The 21,487-nt window shown below is 37.2% G+C and overlaps 1 protein-coding gene across 2 annotated transcripts in view; it reads right to left on the bottom strand.

Annotated features, from left to right (window-relative positions):
- The window catches only part of VPS41 (VPS41 subunit of HOPS complex), a 106,831-nt gene that overhangs the window by 25,456 nt on the left and 59,888 nt on the right, over positions 1 to 21,487 (bottom strand). For both annotated transcript variants that reach the window (XM_014892600.2, XM_088167829.1), the window contains 7 exons: positions 20,446 to 20,512; positions 13,967 to 14,064; positions 11,468 to 11,597; positions 9,680 to 9,795; positions 8,245 to 8,301; positions 5,981 to 6,042; positions 5,071 to 5,152 (listed from right to left, as the gene is read on the bottom strand). In XM_014892600.2, coding sequence (XP_014748086.2) covers positions 5,071 to 5,152; positions 5,981 to 6,042; positions 8,245 to 8,301; positions 9,680 to 9,795; positions 11,468 to 11,597; positions 13,967 to 14,064; positions 20,446 to 20,512 — 612 coding nt within the window. The remainder of the gene's footprint in view (positions 1 to 5,070; positions 5,153 to 5,980; positions 6,043 to 8,244; positions 8,302 to 9,679; positions 9,796 to 11,467; positions 11,598 to 13,966; positions 14,065 to 20,445; positions 20,513 to 21,487) is intronic.

Raw genomic sequence — 21,487 nt, 5'->3', positions numbered from 1 at the left:
AGTCATTTAGAAAACAAAACCCATAAAAGACCCCTCAAAACAAGAATGTTTTCAAAATTCATTTTGTTAAGTCTTGGCCTCATAAAAAGGTATAAGGATTTACTAGCTGAAAAATTACTTGTAGTGGGTTGACCCTGACTGGACACCAGGCACCCAACAAAGCCATTCTCTCACTTTCCTCCAGAACTGGACAGAGGAGAAAAAATATAATGAAGGGTTTATGGGTTAAGATAAGATCTGGGAGGGATCACTCACCAAATACCATCACAGCAAAACAGACTCACATTTGGGACAGCAATTGAATTTATTAATAACTAAACCAGAGCAGGATAATAAGAAGTAAAAAAATCTCAAAAACACCTTCCTCCATCCATTCCTCCTTTCTGGACTCTACCTCCTTCACCCCAGAAACACAGGGAGACAAGGAATGGGGATTATGGTCAGTTCATCACACGTTGCTTCTCTCTCATTGCTACTCAGGTAAAGAAGTCCTTCCCCTCCTCCAGCGTGGTGTCCTTCCCACAGGAGATAGCTCTCCACAAACTTCTTTAACATGAGTCCATCCCACGGGCAACAGTTCCTCATGGACTGCTGCAACATGGGTCACTCTTCCATTGGACGCAGTCCTTCAGGCACAGCCCGCTGCAGCATGGGCTCCTACATGGACTGCAGGTGGATTTCTGCATCCCCTTTGTCCTCCACAGGCTGCAGGGGCACAGCTGCTTCACCATGGTCTCACCACAGCCTGCAGAGGAATCTCAGCTCTGGTACCTGAAGCACCTTCTCCACTGACCATGGTGTCTGCAGAGCTATTCCTCTCTTATATTATCACTCTGTTCTTCTCTGGTCACAATTACAACTGTGCAATAACTTTTTTTCTTTCTTTTAAAATCTGTTTATCACAGAGGTGTTCCTTTCATTCCTGACTGGCTTGATCTTAGCCAGTAGTGGGTGCATCCTGGAGCTGGCTTGCATTGGCTCTGATAGACATGTGGGAAGCTTCTGCCAGATTCTCACAGAAGCCACTACTGTAGCACTCCCACTACCAGAACCTGGCGACACAAGCACAGTATATGTGTAATTTTGAACTATGACTTACTTTGGGGTCACCACATTCTATGAAGGGCTATTTCCACATACCCAGTTGAAAATTAATTTGAAAATATATCTCTCCATGAAAAGGGTGAAGGCATGTGATCTGTTACTGTATAGAAGGTGTTAAGGAATTGCATTCCAGCAAGCAGAAGATGAGAAGTTGCCAGAATAAATCAGCTCATCAGCTAGAATTTCAGCACAACATCTAATTAGCAATACTATTCCATGCAACTAGAGGCCAAGATTATTTCCACTTGCCAAAATAAATCCTACCACTACCAGCTGTCTGGGGATTGTAGGGTTTGTAGCTGAGGGACCAACACCAGTGAAATTCCTCCAAACACTCAGAGATGTTGCCTGTTGCCCGCTATTGGGACATGGTACAATAGCAGTTTGTTACTAAAGTTGCTTGAGCAAAGCAGGAGAAAAAACATCTCACTACATTTTAGACCTCTCATCTCTCTGTGCCATTTGGACTCGGCCAGTTTTTGTAATGTAGTGCTGACAACATCAGCTCCACCACCTGTCACAGAATTTATCCATTAACTCAGGGCACAGTCTTGCCACCTGCTCTGGGGTATCATATTCCTGACCCCTTCATAAAAAATCTCTTTTGACTATAGAGAAAGCAAGTTGGACATTAACTGGAGACTCAATCTCCAATGGCTGTTTCCACTCCCACTTTCTATTTTCCTGCTACCTCCTAAAAGAACAACCTCCTCCAACAGATTGTAGCAACTCCTGGCTGAAGTTTGGCCACACAGAGAGCTCCGGAGAGGTACAGTTGCCTTGTTGTGTGTGAGCCAGGCTACTTTGTGAAGGAAATTTCTCCTGCCCCATGTCCCATTGCTTTGAAGAAATAACACAGCCACCTCCATGCTCAGGAAAGACTAAGCATACGAGAAGCATGTAAGAAGCATACAAGTTATTTTTAAGCCTTGGAACAAAGGTGAACTAAGACCTATACTGGAGGTTACAAACTCTTCCTATTTTATTTTTAAGCTGCAGTTAAGGAGAAAGTTCAGACAAAAAAGCTTCTGAACCAGACTGCCTTTGTACCAATTCTTGAACTATGTGGTAAGGTGACTTTAAATAAAAAAGGGATACTATACACAGAAATATTTTTTCCCTTGTTTTTTTTCAAGATCTGTTTTCAGACTTTTTATCAATAAATGTAAGGATTAAGTATACACAAGAAAGTCCATAGAAAAATTGACATGAGATAGCTTAAAGCATCTTACCAATAAGCCGTAACAATAATCACTTATTCCTCTAAGGATATCTAAGAGCCTGTCAGGATAGTGCTGCTCTTTGCTATGCCCACTACAGTCAGGTGAAGTCTTTCAAATGTCTTTTAGCCAATGTTTTGCTTAAAGCACTGCTGCTGCTAACTGATCATCCTGCACCACTGGTGTCATAGCAAACAGAATGGAGTGTATCCCTCATGCCACAATAGCCAGCACTCAGAGGAGTTTGAAACCTTCCTTTGAATCCATCCACCTTCCTCAGCTGCTTGAGCTAGGACATTAGATTTTATACTGAAGCACCTTGAGCACAAGTGATGCCATTTGGGTTTTGCCTTTTTTTTATGTTCTCTGTATTCTTCACACATATATTTGTAACTCTATCACCTATTGCATTAGTTTTCCCAGTACTTTTCCATGGCCTTTCCCTAGGCAGAAAGACAAAACAAATTCCAGAGCTCCAAGCCCCAGGAGGTGCAAAGCCCCTGTGCTATCTTAGTTCTTCCTGGGAACCATGGTTGAGAACAACTCTTCCAGATACATTCTCCTGGACAAAGCACAACTAGTGCTGAATGGGGGGCTCCAGAGAAGGGGCTTGACCTGGGGGGGAATTGCATCACTACTTGTTCTCCTAATTGGTGCTTTTCATCAATTATTCTAATTTTCTAAAACCTATAAATATGTACTCATCCCTGTAGGGGTGGGCTTTTGTGGACATCTTTCCATAACTGCTACTGAAGGCCTTCAAATAAAGATCCTCTTTTATATTACCTCCTTACTAAAATTATCTTGAGTTTCATTTCCAGGTTGGGCAAAAGGAAAACAAGCACCTAATTCCTTAAAGCCACCACTGCTGGAGGAGGAGAGGAACAGATCACTGCAAGGCTCTAGAATCTCGACACTGCCACAAGGAGGATTGCTAGAGGACATTCACTGAAGACAAGAGACATCAAGATATCAAAATGCAACCTTTGGTAGCCAAAGAGGACCACTGACTACAGAACACTCAAAAACCCCCTAAAATCACATGCAGACAAATAACACTCACCCCAAAGACTGACACTGGGGTGTCACTAATTCCTCTGTGCAGGAAGGAAATTTCAAGCCTTTAGTTTACTGTTACCTTCGTTATTGGTAAATCATACTAGATTTGAAACATCAGATTTCAGGCAACAACTTATATACAGTGTGAATTCTTCCAAGACAATTCTGTTTTGAAATAAACTCTGTTTCCACATCTCAAATAGTCTCCTCATAAGGGCTTAAAGCCATTACAGGCCAGTTACAATATGGTGTTTGATATCTGCTAGTCATGTAAGTAGGTAAAAATTCCACACAAGCGATCCCAAGCATTACAAGGACCCCTTACTTCAGATCTGGCTTAATTTAGATTATCCTTTATGATACTCAGACATCTTTAGAAATTTGGGAAAAATTATATGCGATTGAAATAGTGAAATAAGGCAGGAATTTTCTAGAACTGCAACTTGAAGCTGAATAATATAATGGACTGCAACTCATATATTTTTGAGAATTCCTGGGCCTAGGCTCTAAGAAGAAAAAAGATATTCTAAAGGCTGAAAACAGCCATCTGTTTAGAAAAGCTGTAATTGAATAGAGATGTTTTTGCAACAAACCTGCAAATATTTTTTATATTTTACAGTCTGCTGGATGACGTAAGTGGAGACAAGACAAACATCCCTTCCAGATATTTGCAGCTAAAAAACAAAATTAACCCAAAAGGACTAAGAAGCAGTGTATCAAAAATTCACCTATACCTGCATTCAAGTCCTTTATTGGATTGAAATAAAGAAACAGAAACATAGGGGCTTTATCTTCCAAAGTAGTAAAGAATGCACCAAATCACAAAGAAGTCATACGAAAGGCAAGGTTGTTTCTGCACTGGACTGGCTCTGAAACAGAAGTCAGACATTTCTGAAATCTGTATTGCTGAAACACTTTTGGTCTTTGAACAGAATTAAATAGCTCAAAACCAGCAAGGGACTGCCTGCTGTGAGATCTTAATAGTATGTCCTTTTTGGCTCATTGAGTTTGAATAGGAAGACATAAAATTCAGAAGTAAATGTACACGTTACCAAAGGGAGTGTGCATAATGTTTTCAATTGGTTTAGCAGTGACAGTACTAGGCTTTATGTCCTGCACAATTTATTAACTGAGACTCTCACATTAAATGTGTACTGCAGTGGTAGCTGGCTTGTGACTGGGGAAAACACCAGAGAGTGCAGAGTGCTCCTCTTTCTTATGACCATTTCTAGCACATAGCATAGGTCTTCACTGCTTCTTTGCAATTCTTTGACACTTAAAAGTTGTGTAACTGCTGCAATGGACCTGGATTTGCCAGAATGACTGGCATCCTCAGAGTCTATTTTCCTTAATTCTTGGGGGTAGGATTTTCAGGACATACTGCAAATGAATGAAAAGTAAATGGGAAAGATGTATTTAACTGTGAGCAACTTTGCAAGCAGAAGCCTTGGGGGTGGGTCTTTCACGTGGAGACTGCCAAAAAGTAGAATACATAGAATTATGCCTCCACTCTTGTTTTAAGACACATACACATCAATCAGAAAGACAGCTGTCTAGAAACAAACAGAGATCTGGGGCAGCAATACCAGAACAGTGCCATTAAATATGATGCTTTAGATACTTGGTCAATATAAACATTAAGTAAAACATACAAATTACTTGAGTGCAGACACAGAAATTAACTTACTTTAAGCTGACCTATTTCTTTAAACTTGTAAACTTCAAATTCCCAGAGTTCTGTGTTTTTGCCAAGGATTTTCTGGCACTTTCTGGAAAGAAAATGGAAGAGATGAGAATAAAAGTAGGTACAGAAAATAATACAAATGTGACTGCATTACTACAAGGATTCCTTTCTTCTTCTCCCTATCATGACACTTGCAAAAGTGACTTATTTTGGCAACAACAATTTTAAGTAGAGTATGCCAGGTTCTCCTCCTTTCAAACCATAAAATGTTGTTGCATTCAAGAGGACTAACTACGTATTAAGCATTCACCCTTAGTGATTAGGGCCACAGAATGGTTTGGATTGGAAGGGAGCTTAAACACCATCTAGTTGACATCCACACACCAGGGGCAGAGATGCCAACCTCTTGGTCAGCTTTATGAGTGAAGTTTTTAAATCTAAGCTGAGAAAAACGGAACACTTAAAAAGGTATGCTTATGTTTACATGTACATGAAAACAAAAACCTTGGGTAATTCCTGATCCTCACTTTGGATTCCCATAATTGACATTTTTGTTCACACCTATGCAAAATCAAATTATTTTCTGATGGTCTTATGTGCAATGACACACTAATATACTGAGTTTATAAAAATCCAAAGAAAACCTTAGTTTTGAAAATTTTGTGTGATTTTAAAAAATCAAGGCTCACTTTCAAAAATATATGCCTCAATTCCAGTTAAAGTCTGCAGTAACTTTTAGATCACTACAGAAAAAAAAAATATATATGGCACCTCTGTGTTTTGAAACTTCAGCAACTCTAGAACACACAGAAAATCAACATCCGCAAATACGTGAGAATCAATAATTTGTTTTTGCTTTTTCCCTACACAGATGCACTTTAGCCAGCAAAGCAGATCTTTAATACTAGTTTACCGAGCAGCCAGGTCATACTCTCCTTTCTCCACCAGGTGATTTATATAGGCTAAGCCAATGTCCTAGGGGGAATAAAAACAGAGAACTAGTTATAAAAGTTTGGAAGTGAACTACTCGACTACCACAAGAACTCCTGTAACAACAGTGCATACAGCTGGAAAATCAAGGCTCTAAGTGCATCCCCTGATTCTCCTTTACAAGTAGGGCCCACAGAACATTCAATATAAAATACTCCCATAGACTGCTCACAGGTTCAACTGAAGGTGCTCTTTTAAATAATTCTCATAACCTCACTGATGCTGAGAAGCCTACCACCTCTAAATATAAAGAACTGTTTGAAACACACATAGCTATCTTGCAGTGCTTGAATTAGTTCAAAAAGAAAACCACCAGTTATTGTATAACACATACTGTTTGTCAACACAAAGTGTGCAGAGGAGGGAAAAAAGTTGGTTGAGAATATAAATCCTATGCTGCTCAATAAAGTGCAGGAACTGGTGACAACTTAGCAAGATAATTAGTTATTATATACTAAATTTCCTTTCTGGAAGTTCATCACACATGTCAGTTGTAAAATGTTTCTGGTAGACCTTTAAAATATATTAAAACTTTGGTAGAAGCCTCCTAATGTAATCTCAAAACTCATGTCCATTTTGACAGAACCCACTGTACTCACTGCATAACTTAAGAATCACATCACCAAAAAAAGCACATTGTTTCTAGAAAGAAAAAAGAAAAAAAAGAGGGGAAAAAACCCAACAAAGCTATACAGTGAAAAAGAAGTTCTTGTTTCTTAAAAAAATTAAACATTTGCATCTTCAGAGGCACAACATTTCTTTGATCAATATCAAAGACATACTGACCATAGGAGAATATAAACAGGGATACACAACAACTTCAACTGCTCAATCTACTACAAATTTGAAAAAAAAAATGCACATGGACAAGATTTTAGGATTTCACTACACTATAGAACCACCTTTGTATTTTCAACTTCACCATTTTCAAGAAAGAGGCTGACAGAAATCTTCATTCTCCTGTGGAGCAGCTTCCCAGTGAGCAGAGATGTATAAGGAAAAGAGATGTAGATCTCCTAGGATCTCTGTGCTCTGCTCAAGAGGTGCAGAGGAGCAGTGATAATTGCTGCCATCTAAAAAATCCCCAAGGCTACCAGACTTGTCAGGTATCGTGAGTGTGGTGTCTCTAGGCAGTGAGAGCATGAGTTGTTTTAAACCAGTGAACCACTAATCCTTCACTTAGGGTTTGATGTCAACATTTTGTTTCCTCAACACATTCTGTTGGCTTGTGCTTTAGAGACCAAACTCTCAAAAACTGCTTGCATTTCACTGAATTTAATCATTTACTGCAGAGCAGATTTCTGCAAAGCAAATGAAATGCTGTGAGTTTTTTTAAGTTTAGTTTGGTATTTGTTTCTTTGGGTTTCTTTTTTTCCTCCTAATGCATTGCCAGGACCCCCTTTAAAAATTCTTTACATCTTTTGCAAGGGTCACAGAGCAGCTTTGTTAAATGCAAACTCTGTGATAGGTAATGACATACCATTTACATCTTGATTCAACTTCTGGACTACACAAGAATAAAGGTTTTTTTAAGACATACTGATATATAGTGTGCTTATTACATCAGTAATCTGGCCAAAAAATTAAACACACCTTCGGACACTTTGTACAAGCTGCAATTTGAAGCAGCAATTAGTGAATTTAAACAAAAGCAAACAAACAAAAGCTAAAATTAGTGATGCTTTTGTATCTATTACACCTTTCCCCTTTTGTTTCAAACCCTTTTGTTTCACCCTCTGTGAAAGGGACTATAATCATGGGAAATAACTATATGTGAGAAAAGGAGCATCTCTTAAACTCTTTACAAAACCCTGTCACACATACAAGGTAGAAGTTAAGGAGAAATTTGTCATTCCTGCCTGCAATCTCTAATAGTGCAATACTGTGTGTAACCTCAAGCAAATACAAAAGTAAATACAAAAGTAAAAGCAAACAAAAACCTCCATCAGCAATCAGAGAAATGGAATTCTCTTCCTTTCAATGCCAATAGCACATTCATAAAATGTGGATACTTTCATGTTTCACAGACTAACACTCTTGTTCTGCATTTGAAACCAAGAATAGATGCCAGTTGGAGTATGCCTAACAGTTATTGCCTGGTGTTATAAAAAACAGGGAATTTATTTATTGCACCTTTTTCTAAAAAAAAGAAGAAATTTTGTTTTGAATAGAAGTTTTGAGACTTACCAAAATCTTGTGCTTTTTTATGGTTTTCTGACTGATCTCAGCTGCCATCAGAGCCTCCTATATTCAAAAAGGAGAAAAGAGAAATCCTAGTCAAATACACAAACTTTCAATACAGAAAGCTCTAGAACTGTATAAATCAACTGTTTTTCAGAGTAGGGCGTTGGAAGCACTAGAATTTTTAATGCCATGGTTGGATGAACAGCTTTGAATTCATACTCAAACAAAAGCAGTCAAGCAAAGAGAAAACTACTTTTGTTTCCATCTGGGTTCACTCCACATTATTATATTAGGATCAAATCACAAGATTACAACAAAACACACAATGCAATCACATTTGATCATTTTCAAAAGAGACCACTTCACTATCAAAACCGGTTAAAAAAATCAACAGGAAAAGGGGACAATGGGGGAAGGCTACCTTCCAGTTCCCCAGCCCAAATGTCTTCTTCAGTCAGAATGATTTATATTTGTCATTTGCTTTTCTTCTACTTCTTCTATTTTTCCCAAAACCTTTAAGATACATTGTAACATGCCTGTCTACTAACTTGAATGGCTTTCATAAGGGCACACACAGCTGTCACTTGCAAATTACTGGAGTCTTCAGGGACCAAATGCTGTAATTTACATATATTGCAAAACTGCACTCATCATACAAGTTTGCTATTCAAATGCAAAAGCACCCACACGGATTTAAACAAATCTGTATGAGAAATATCATGATTATATTAGCAAAAGCAATACATGCTGAATGGCTTTTGCACTTTTTTTTTCTTATAATGGGCACACAACAAAAATAAGAATTTGCAGATTAACTTTATGCATCATAACAAATGTTCTAAGTCAATAAATGCAGGGTATTAGAATTCAGACCACTGTGTGCATGGGTTGATATGGTATGGAAGAATTTATTATTGTTTTAGGTGTTTAGATACACATACTCAAACACCAATATTTACACAACCAAATGCAGAGCTGTTTTTTTTCCAAGAGAGCTGTGTACTCTTGTCTTTTAATACTGGATCAGCTTTATTGTGAGCAACACTACTTCCAGCATGTGCAGCTACAGTTCGAGCCCATAGTATTTCACCTGTAAAAGCACAGCTCATTATTTAAATCTTCTGCTGCTCTAAAGCCAAAATGCAGCTCTAGTAATTTTCAGTGTCAGCAAATACATTTAATAACTGATGATGAGAGCAGTATTTTCAGCATCTAACGCAGCTACCTCACTTGGGTGAAATTCTGATGAGTTATTTCAGTAGTGAGACTAACTCTGTAAGGGATGGAGGGCTGTACAGTTAACTCCCATCCTTTATAAACATTAGTCAATGACTGTAGGAACAAAAACTGTCTAATCCAAATGACCTAGCAAAGCCCATTGTCCTACTCCAATTTCCAAACAAGGAAAGTCTGAAGGAAAGAATGATGTTAAAATTACTTCGTATTTCTTCTTTTCAAGAAGCCAGTCAATGTGGTCATCTTGGTCCCGCTCTTTAGCCACAACCACATCTCTTGGGCTGATGATATAAAAAAGTGATTCACCTTCCGAATACTCTGCAAATGCATATACAGTTTGATTATTATTATATTTTCTTTAAGTAAAGTTCTGCTTTTTAGTACACCCTTGAGGGGAATTTACAAAGAGGCGATGCAAGGAAGACAGCAAGGCTACTCCTGCAGGACACACTAGTTTGGATGCTGTATCCTCCAATAAATTAAAACTGGTTTAAATGGCAAAATATCTTTCAAAAAACCACTATAGCTTATTGCAAATTCTGATTCATCCACTATGTGTAAACTTTATGATGGTTTAGAACCCATTATTATACTTTTAGAGGACTATTACACTACATAGCCTGCAATAAACTTATCCTTCCTATCAAGGTCAAGGCCATCAAAAGCATAAATGATAGATGCCATAACCCCTGGGGACACAGCACATCATTACAGCAGTGCATTTGCAATGCTGCAAGTTAAGGCTATATGTATAATGCATTTTCTTATACCATAAGCCTTTATTTTTGAGTAAGCTCAAATAAAAAGTACTAAAAGGTCAAATCAAATGCAGATGACTGCTCTGAATAGTTATCATTTGGACAGAACCATGAAGAAACACCAATACTTTGTAGGTACAGAATAGAAAACAACACACTGTCCTGATCAGTTTCTATAAACACATACAAATACACTCCTGAAGTGATAAGCAATTCACAAAATAATGCTTGTCTTAAAGACAAGATTTTTCAGGTAAACTAGACTATTCATAAAGCACAAAAGTACAGCTGTGGACATTCCAAATGCTTTGGAAGATGTATAAAGAAACCCCAATTCTACTGATAGCGGCATTGATGTTTTTGAGGTCAGGAGGAGAAATACTGTATTTCTAGTAGCTTAAGGGCACAGATGTACACAAAGAGGTTTTCCAAGCCCATGTTTTGAAGCATGCTGCCAGAGGAGATACTTAAAATTCAGATTCATGGACTTTAAAAGCCAGAAGAAACACTTCTGTACAATACATGCTACATAATCTTCACCAAGGAATTCTGCATTAGCTTTGCCATGCATTTTTCTGAGCTACAACATATAGATCAGAAAACTATCCCATCTTTAAAAGATGGCAAATATTGTGCAAGGCCTTTATGTCCCCTCCTGCTACATAAATAAATTTATCATCTAGGTGGAACTTGCCAAAATCCAGTTCCTACTCATTCCATTTTACCATTTGAGGTCTGTAATATAACTGGCAGTTTGTCAGTAATGGAAGCTAAGTATCAGTGTGCCCCTTTTAAGTTGACCCATGTACATATTACTGTTGAAATGATACTTATTCAATCTTTCCCTCTAAAGCAGCTTTTCCAGACATTGTGAAACTCATTTCATTATTCCTGAATCCCTTTGTGTAAAAAGAGCTCCTATGGATCACATGTTGAATAAATCTCCATCAAAGATATTGCCTTCCACAATACTGGACATTACATGAGATATATACTTCTGCCTTCTCCAGTATATCTGACCTAATAGATGGCATTAAAAATCATGGTGTTTAAATACACACATTTGTTTTCTTTCATGTGACTGGTTCTTGTGGATTTCCACTCTATACTTCAGTGTCATAAGCAGCTAGCTATCTATTCAAGGAGATGACAAAAAAGGCTAACTACTACTACTACATTTTTAAGTAAGGTATGAAAATAAAACAAAAGAGAACAATATTGAGAACACCTACCTAAATGATAATCACGACATTCATTTTCCTGAAACCCTCGTACTGTTAGTGCATCAGAAGAGATCTCTTCACAGGACTCAGGTAGGGGTTGTACAATGTCGAGTCTAGGCCTTGCACAACATTCCACTTCCTAGAAAAACAACATCTTAGTTGTTTCCTACATGATTTACCTTAGCAATACCGACTTGTGGTCATCTACAAACAAAGCTGAAATTCAACAGCTGCAAACATCACAAATATCCAGTACTTTGCACTGGGTAGACAGCTGCAAATCATACAAGTTGCAAAGCTGTGCTCCACAGAGTAATTGCATCTGGAACTCAAAGGAAAGTTACTCTTGGATTGCTTCCCTTGAAGACATCAGTCTGGAGGAGGAGGTAAAGACAAGACAAAGGTCCAATCCTACCCCTCAGTTTGCTCATTACTTTTCTGCTCTTGGTCACAGAAGTTTTCACGGCTATCACAGATAACCATCAATTGCATCATTGAAACAGCAACAGAACAATTTAGAACCCATACCCACCCTGGGCTCATGCCCCAAAGGGAGCTCTATGAGTCAATGATATTCTGGTATTAAAGTGAATTTGCTTTTTCTTTTTTAAACTGGTGTTTGATTTTAAGCAGCCAGCAGCATCAGGGAAAAATAATCTGAGAATAATACAAAAACTTTGCTGTTCTGATGAACTTAGAGTAAAATAAACTTTCAAGTGCAATGTAGGTGCTTATGGTAAAATGATAGCATGGATTTTCACCTTCTGTCCAAATGAAACTGCTGTCTTCAACTAGCCACATTTTTAATTAAGTCAAGGTCCAAGACTATCCTATATTTTCTACTTCAAGCTGTGAATTATAGCAAAATACAGGATAAAAGAGCCAGGACATATAGAAAGTGGATTTAAACAGCTCTAACCTACCCATTTTGAAGTAGTACCACTTGGGTCTTTTGTCAATGTAACTGTTCCATGAAAAAAAAAGACCCAAACCAAAAAAACTTTCAAAGCAAGTTCAATTGTGATCTAATTTGTAATAAGTAAGAAGCTGTCATTTGCAAGCTGTGAAATCAAGAGTAGGAAGACCAGTGCTCCTTGCAACTAAAGGACATTTGTAGTGAGCAGCAATTCTGCAGTTTGGGCTCCACACTAACGAGACAAGTGAGCCAAGACACTAACAAAGGAGTTTCCATCACAACAGGACATAGATGCACCATCAGAGACAGCTGTACTTCTGTCCCTTCTACAGCTACACAGAGAACTGAGAAGTTAGTAAAGTCCAGCACTTGGAGTTTGTTTAAAAGGCTAATTAAAAGCAAATATATGAAAAAAACTTCTTCCTATGTTCAATTACCATTATATCACATGAAATTCCCTTTTCATCTTTCTTTCCTAAAGCAATTAAAATTACTTTAACCTTTAGCAGTCACTACCTTGTTTACACTAGCTCCTTTCCTGTACTACTTTTTCATTAACAGTGGCTTCCCAATTTCCTTGCTCCCTAGCATTTCAATCGACCTTTTCCTCTCCCTTCCTTATCCCATTTGTCTGATTTCCTGTCTTTCACTGACTGTCCCACATTGGAGGACTACAGTGCTGACTCCTTTGGGAAACATTGCTGTGACGTTATTTTTCTCCTTAATATAAATAAAGAAATAATAATGTGACATCCTGACATAGAACCAGAAGCTAACCCCACTGATTTCAGAAGGCTCAAGCATCTGTTTGAACCTACAGCATTTCATTGCCTAGCAACTTGTGCACCCAGTTTCTTAAGGTTACTATGGTGATGGTTGTCTAAGGCAGACATGCTTATCAAAGAGATGATCAAGAGCATCTGCCGTTCTCACACTGCAGCTTCAAGGATTTCCTCCACTGCCTTGCCTTTTATTTGGCAATATGAAATCAATGTCAGAGACAGACATGGCATTTGTTCATGCACAGGAAAAACGGCTGACATGAATTCTAATTTCTATCTATTCACACATGGATCTGGGTGTACACATCTAAAGATCTTAGAAGAAAGAGACAATGATGCCACTCGCTCACAATCATTCATTCCACCCCACAGTGACTCTTATTGCTCGAGTTGATCAACTTCACTACTCTCATTTCGTCTGAGATGCAGTGTCAGCAAGCTCCTCTTATGGCTAAACAAGATTCTTTATTTCTTCTGGTGCAGAAACACCAGGAAGAAACAGAGAAAAGGAGAGAAAAAGGCAGGGGGGGAAGAAAGGAAGGAAAAAGGAGCAAGAAGGGCCAGCTAGAGACCTTCTCTGTGTTCTGCAAGAAACAAAGGAACCCAAACATGATTTCTGAAAGGTAAGCACATTAGTCTGCAACATCACCTCCACTGACCTTGTTTTATGGATCAGAGATGTTTCAAGCACTGCTCACTACCAGCAGACTACAAATTTTTTCTCAGATAATCATATTTGTGTGGGTAGTTTAAGGCCCAACTCACAGGCCAAATTAATGTCGTGAAAAACTCTGAGAGAAAATAAACTACCGTTTTTTCAGAGATCTCCTTTACGTATGAAAGTATAACAAGCTGGTCACAGATAGGTGCAAGTCCACTGATGTAGAATTCGGTGTCAAACTGGAAAACTGAAATACAGGAAAGAAAAATAGACTTAAAAACATGAATGATATGAACTACTACCTAAGAAAAACTCACTGATTTTCAGAGACAATCAACAAAATACAGCATCACTTCAGAGAACTGAAGACTCAATACATAACACAAACTCAGAGATTTCCCAGTTGGATCAGATGAAATTCTACATTTAACATCTTAAATTACATTAAACTTGAAAAAAGAAATGTTTGTGCTCCAGGATATGCTAGAGATGAAACATTTTAAATGAAGGTGCAGTCTGATTTTCAGTAATCACATTGAAAAAGGAAGAAAACAAAAATCAAACTCAATAAAACAGGCAATAAGTAGTACAACTTCATTGGTTTACATATTCACAGGAAGTTCATATGGCCATAAGAGAATTGCACCTGCTACATCTATTGCTAAATAGGAAAACACAAAGATCATTATTTACTTATCATCACTTTCAACATCACAGAATAATTTTCAGACAGACTTATTACAAAGAAAGCACAGTTCACAGTATCTTTTCTTGTTCATAAAACTGATAAAATAATTTTCTAAAATTGGTCTTGAAATCGAGATAGCTACCAAAGACTTATTTCAAGAAAGAGAAAGAAAAACAGAATGCTGAACTGTATTTACAAAAAAGACTTAATAGATGAGACCTCTGCCACAGAAACAGCTATTTATTTTTATTCTGCTGGATTTACAATCCACCCCTTTTTGGGGAGCTCCTCTCTCATTGAGACAAAAACAAGAATCATCCAAGTGTTTACATTAGCAAGCCTTGTAACTATAAGATTTTAAAAAAGCATCAGATACTTCATTATTTTCTCCTGAAACATAGTTTTAGAAGAATCTAAGCATAAGTAGGAAACTAAAAGTTTCCTTCCTTACTTTTTAGCATATTACACTACTTATATATATATATATATTTACTAAAATTTACTAATTATTTTAGCAAGGCAAACAGAAAATACAGCATAATGACATTAAAAATAAAGCTGATTTTCTTTAGCTAAGATGATAAGAAAGAACAGGAGAAATAATTGTCCTCCTACAAAAGGAGAAAAACCACAATGAAACAGTGTATGTTTGACACCTGTCTCTCAGTAAATAAGCAAGCATTGTTTTTCTTTTAATGACCACTGACACTTTGGCATCACTGAAGGCCCACACTAAAGCACAAGGGTAGAGCACTCAATCCATTCACAGAAAAGAAGTTTTCATTTGTAACCCGTACATAATTATCTTGTCCTAGCCTACAAGACTGATGAGATTACTTTGACTGTGTCACATGTTGCTCTCAGTGATGATGTTAAACAAATCACTTCAAAACCAACTACATGTCTTATTGCCAGGTTAAAATTTAGTATTTGGCATTTTACAATAATACAGAAGGGAGCAGTAAAAACACGGAAAAGAAAAAATAAAGTAAAATCCATAATACTATCAAAGAAACTTTAAATTCAGCTTTATGGAAGGGCTAAGAGAAGGCTCTCAAAGGCATGTAAAATACTGTGGTTTGTATTTGAAGAGGAAAACAGCATGGTGAATTATCATTTCTAATGGTTATAGAGACAGCTTTAAAATCCATGTGTGTTTCTTTGTCTTATACTAGAACTTTAGTCCCTTTGCCAGTGAAAATCCTTGTAATGCCTAATGTAATGGTGTATTTAAGATCAAGCTGAAGTATTGATCTGTGAAATAAAAATAAACAAAAATCACCACTTCAAGTTTTGTTTTTGAATAGAGTTTAGTTTCCTTGGTTTCACTATCAGCTTTCTCTGAGCTCATCTTTCTCAAGAGGCATTGTTGAAACACAATGCTCTAGCTCTGCTGCTACAGCCTTGAACAAAGAATAACTGGCATAGACAGTACTTCTTGACCTGATAAAAACCTTTGCTGCTGCTAATCAAAAAAGTCTGAAAAAAGAAGATGGAAGTTATAGCTGCACAGAACAATAATAGGTTAAATTGACTTACTCTCTGGACACTGTTGTGATCAGGGAGGAAAAGAAATTCAACATAAAGGCAATGCAAAAATGCTGTTAATTTGAAAAGGATCCAAAATAATTAAAACAAATGTAGTATTGAAGTAAATGGAAATGACTGAGGTATGGCCATGTGTCATACATGTTTATGCCTGTCAAAAGACAAGATAGAAGATAGGCTGACAGTGGATCTACTCCATGTTCAGCATCTATGTACAGATGTCAAACAGATTACCAAGAAGCAAAATGAAAAAACATGTAAATCTTTCCTGCTGCTCATTACATGAAATGTATTAAATACATCAAAATACAGAAATGAAGCAATATATGCTACATTATTTACCTAAACTGCATGAAACCACTTTCTCTGGGATTTAAAGAAGCACACGTATGTGACACACTGAATCTAAAAAGAGTCTATTTTGTTTAGTCAAACCTCTAAAAGCAGCCCCTGCTTTACCATAGCAGATTTTAAAGAGTAAGACTTTGGTTACAGTCTGAAGTTTTTACCTCTGATTTCAACTAAAAGCACTGGTGGTGGAGATACCACCTTGAGAACACTTAAGGGTATGCTGCACTGTGACCTATAAAAATGAATTTTGCAGATGTTTTTAGTGTGCTAGGTAATTTATGCAAACCAAACCAGAATACAAAAAGGCAAGCTATTATCTTGTGCGTGGAGTTGCACTTGATGTAAAATATAACTTCTTTTTTCCCCAACAGTATGTGAATTCAGTTCCAACTAGAGGACAAGAAAAGGCTCCACATAAGTATCACTTAAGCTTCAAAGATCTTGTTCTGAAAAATTCTTTCTTTCCATTGAACTGAGAAAACTTCGTTAACCAACAGAGGAAATATTCAGTCTTGAAGAAATTCAGGGCTTAGAAATTCTGAGATTTGACAAAGAAGTCAAAACCTTGAAGAATTTTGACTCAGTTTATGAAATATATAAATGATAAATTTGGCTTCTGGCAAAACAGATGAACAAAAGTCTAAGTAGAATCAACTATATACCGTGGTTTGGTTTTTTTTTCTTTTTTTTTGGCTTCTCAGAGTATAGCACACTTGCTTCAATGAAATGTTTGCATAAATCACCTTATGAAGTAAATTTCCTGATCATCACATTCATCAATTAAGCCTTACATTCCGTTTATATACAGAGAAATATGTTGGTACATTAGATCCTATTAATCTCACTTTACAAACAAGAAAATTAATATCCCCTTGTATTCAGAATGAAATGTGCAATCCCAGTGCATGATGCTAATTTGCTATGCAGGTGTGAAGCTACTCCCTTGTAAAACATACAGATGTGTTGTTACAAGCATAGCCTTGAAACATGTAACTTTTAAACCAGAAATCTGCTTTGTGGGAAATTTGGTAGAATGCAAAGGGAGACAAGTATTCAAGAGACATTGCTGCCTAGCTGGAACCTGGAATGAAGCTGAGATTCCTCACATCAAATCTAGACAAAAATAAATTGAATAGAAACTCTCTAATCAACTTGAAGTCTTTTACATACTTCTGGTGTTTATCTCTATTTTCTGCTATCATTAACAACCAAGTAACTGGGGCAAAGATTGAGTACTTCTCCATACAAGTATATAAAATCCTGTCAAGGCCAAGGAAGACTAGATTATCTACTTTCCCTTGAAAAGGCAGTATGTTAACTGAAAAGTCTAATTAGTCATTTAGCAACCAGCCTTCTCATGGGTTCCAGTCGAGGAAGGGTTCCTGTTCAGACCAGAAGCTGTGCAGCATTACAGCTTTTGTACATGCTTCAGGAGTGAGCACAGAGGTCAAACACTCTTTAAGAAGGATCACAATGGCATTTAGTTCCCGTTAAGCCTGTAATTCAATACCAATACTTTCTAATCAATACACTACTTCACAGCAGTAGCTGACAGAGCTAAACTGATAGGATCTGCTCAGCTAACACACGTTTAAACCTAAATAGAAACACTCACTTGGAGTTTATCTTTGACACTGAATGAAGGCTCACAGAGGTAATGAACTGTAGCAAAAACAACAGCAAGATTACTGAAGAAAAGCACCACTAATATACTGAAAGATGTAAATAAAATTAGCAATGTCATATGGATCTCAGTGCATGAGACCTGTACAATTCATCTATTTTCTCTTACAGGTAATCACAGCATTATCTTCTTTAAGATAAGACAGCTAGAACAGTTCTTGCTGTAACTTTCACACATTGTGAGGTTCAGCATGACAGCAGATACTGTAATTATTTCCCACCTTAGAATAAGTATAGTTAATTCTTGAGACAGAAACAAAAGAGGAGGAGGTGGTTTGTTGAAGAGGATCCCATGCACCTAACTTGCAATGCAGGAAATACTGTTTCCTTATTCACTGGGCTGCAAAGTACTGAAGAAACATTTATTATCTACGAATGCCATCACAGTTATTTATGGTACCACCATGGAACTTAAGGGCCCTCAGAATGGCTCTAAAACAGCATAAACCTGAAACTGTTGACACGTGACAAAACACTGCTTTGTCACAGACTCCCTATGTATTACCCTGATGACCAAAAAAGAACTATGAAGTTTCCTGCTCCACTTCTGGTTTTCTTTCCAGGTAAAAAATTGTAAAAGCAGGGAAAAAAAAAAAAACACCACACCACTAAACATGACAAAAGCAATACTGTGTTAAGGGTTTCATTTTTTGTAAGTCTGTTGACAAGATCTTATGAGTCAAAATATGTGAAGGATACTCAGTTGCATTGAAGGATGATATTCTTGCCTTGTATAAATTCTTTACTTTATGCAAGTATATCAACTTATGCATCCACTTTGGATATTAGTGGTCTTGCAAAAAAACTACTGGTTGCACGTCTGATATAAAATCAGACCTTCCAGCTATGCCTTTGAAAAATAATGTTGAAATAAATTTGAAATAGATGTTATGGCATGACACATTGCAGTCAAGAAGCTCTTCTATGTGACTATATGAAAGACTATTAATTTCTACTGAGACTTGAACAAACAATGTCTCTCTCTTTTCCCTCCCAATCTTCTCAAGTTCTAGAGTGCTGTGGACAGCATTTGGCAGAGCATTTTCAGTGCTTTGACCTGAAACCAGAAAATAAAATCTCAAGCCCATCATTAACAGGTTAAGTGAGAAAAAATACCAGTCTTCTAGAATACAGAGAAAACCGCAGGCCAGAAATTTAAGATGAAGAAGATAGTTCCATAAAAATCTTTATCCTTCATGTCTGCACCTAAATAGCCTGATGACAGCTTTTTATGGTTTTTTAATCCAAGTTCCAATAGACAGTCACCTAAGACTAGCACCATCCATATAAATACGTTACAGCTGAAATAGAAGTTAGCTCTGTTCACTTGTCAGTATGTGACCAAACCCATTTAGTTATTTTCTAAAAGCTACTTACAGGTAGAGAAAGTGCTATATACAAGATCTGAGGCTAAAACTCATGACCAAACATTACCTTGATAAAATTATTGCGAATATCCTAGAATTCTGCAGTTAAATAGTCTGTTTGGACTATGTAATCCTAAACAGCAAATCAGAGCACACATACACCTATGCCATGGAGCATTCCAAACTGACATGATTCAGGATCTTGCTTGAACACCCCATCTACAATCTCAAGTTACTACAGTCAAGAGAGCACCAAAGCTTACAAACTGTTGCCCACTCTGGTCTGCAGAGTCACAGGGCTTGTTTACCTTCCCAGCACTATCTGTTCATTTCCCCATCAAATACTTCTGGGGACAGTTGTGACTTTTTGTTTACATCCCCATTTTCCTTACAAATTTTCTTTGAATTCAAGTTTACTTAATACACACATTTTGTCAAGAACTTTTCCAATAATTATCAATAATAAAAATTTATTCACATCAGATTAGCTGGAAAAATAAGAAAGCAAATGAAAATACAAAATCCAGAAGCCAAGAAAGGAAACAAAAATAAATTAAAATCAATTTCCTAGCACTACACCAGAGATTTTACGGGGAGGAAAAAAAAAGAGAAAAATGTTATGAGTAGTGTAGTCAAACAACATATAATCAAATAAAGCAGTATCTATTGTCTCTTTACTACTATACTGACCATCAATCATTTTATCAATCTAAAAACTCAAGTTCTCTAAAGGAATCTGTATGAAGGGAAAGTTAAAGCATCCACTGCTCCCACAAGTATCTCTGATTTTACATGATCACAGAACTTAAGGCTCTCTATAAAAAAATCCTCACACCCATGTAAGAGGGATTATGACAACCTCAACAACTAGACAAGAGGAAACATTTATGTTACAACTATATGTTGCCTCCAAAGCATAACAGTTTCATCCTGGCTAGAATGTACAAGACCTTTAAAGCTTTTGAGAAGGAGAGCATTCACACAACCATACCTATTTCCACGTAGCGGTTTGGCAGGTCACGCATTTCACTGGCATGCCGTTCTTTTACTGAGCAAATCTGGGAAACAACAGATTTGAATTGTTATGACAAGGGAACTGTAATTCCTAAAACGATATTAACTTTGCTTCAACAAGAAAAGGAATTTCTGAGAATTCTCGGACATTTATTTTGAGAAACACAAGCTGCGAAACAGTAATGATGTATAAGTAAAGAAAATCACACAGAAAAGTTGTGGCTGTAGTTCAGTCTTATAAATATGCAGGGAGAGAAGAAGACCACATAAGAGAAATGTGAAAATATGTGCTCGCTATGGTTTCTTCATAGAAGCATTTATATATGAGCTTGGTTTTGGTGTTTTCTCACATTTTGCATCTCATTACCTTTCAAGGTACCTGATTCTTATTCAGTAAGTTTGCTATTGCTCCTCCGAGTTACAGGAGGGGAGTACGTACATGCAAAGAAATGCAAATAACCAAATGTTGTGAAGCACACGCAAATAGAAGGGGGAAGACAGATGCCAAACTTAGGACAAACCTCCTCCTTTATAAAACTCTAAGCTTAATGCTCCAAAAGCTTTTTACATGTCACCTATTTCACTTTATCCTCCCTTTCCATCTATTCCTATCAGGCACTTTTAATTTCCCACTGTGCAATGATGCAGCAGTCTGTTATTAGAAAACAACTAACAGGCTTGTAACAAACTCGTGTCAGGTGCTGGTCTGAAAAAATTATAATCAATCTGCACCACACAAGTTTGAAATGCCAGTTTCCTGCTGAAAGATAACAAAACCCTAAGAAGTCTGTCCTCCCACCCACCCATATTTTTCCCCCCATGGTTTTTCCCCCAAAATCATAATCATGTGGCTGTTTTAGCAGCTGCAACCTCCTCAGCCCCCAAAGCAATCCCCTCCAAAAATACCTCATGGTAAGCTGTTCTTCCTTACTGCTAATCAAAAGAAATGAATTCAACAGCACACTAAAAGCTTTCAAAAGATGAAATCTCTCCAAGGCACAGAGGAGTGAAATGTCCCT

Source organism: Sturnus vulgaris, chromosome 1 (assembly GCF_052056855.1).
Source record: "Sturnus vulgaris isolate bStuVul1 chromosome 1, bStuVul1.hap1, whole genome shotgun sequence".
Classification (NCBI taxonomy): Eukaryota; Metazoa; Chordata; class Aves; order Passeriformes; family Sturnidae; genus Sturnus; species Sturnus vulgaris.
Note: the sequence above shows the minus strand (reverse complement) of the source record. Positions and strands in the feature narration are given on the sequence as shown.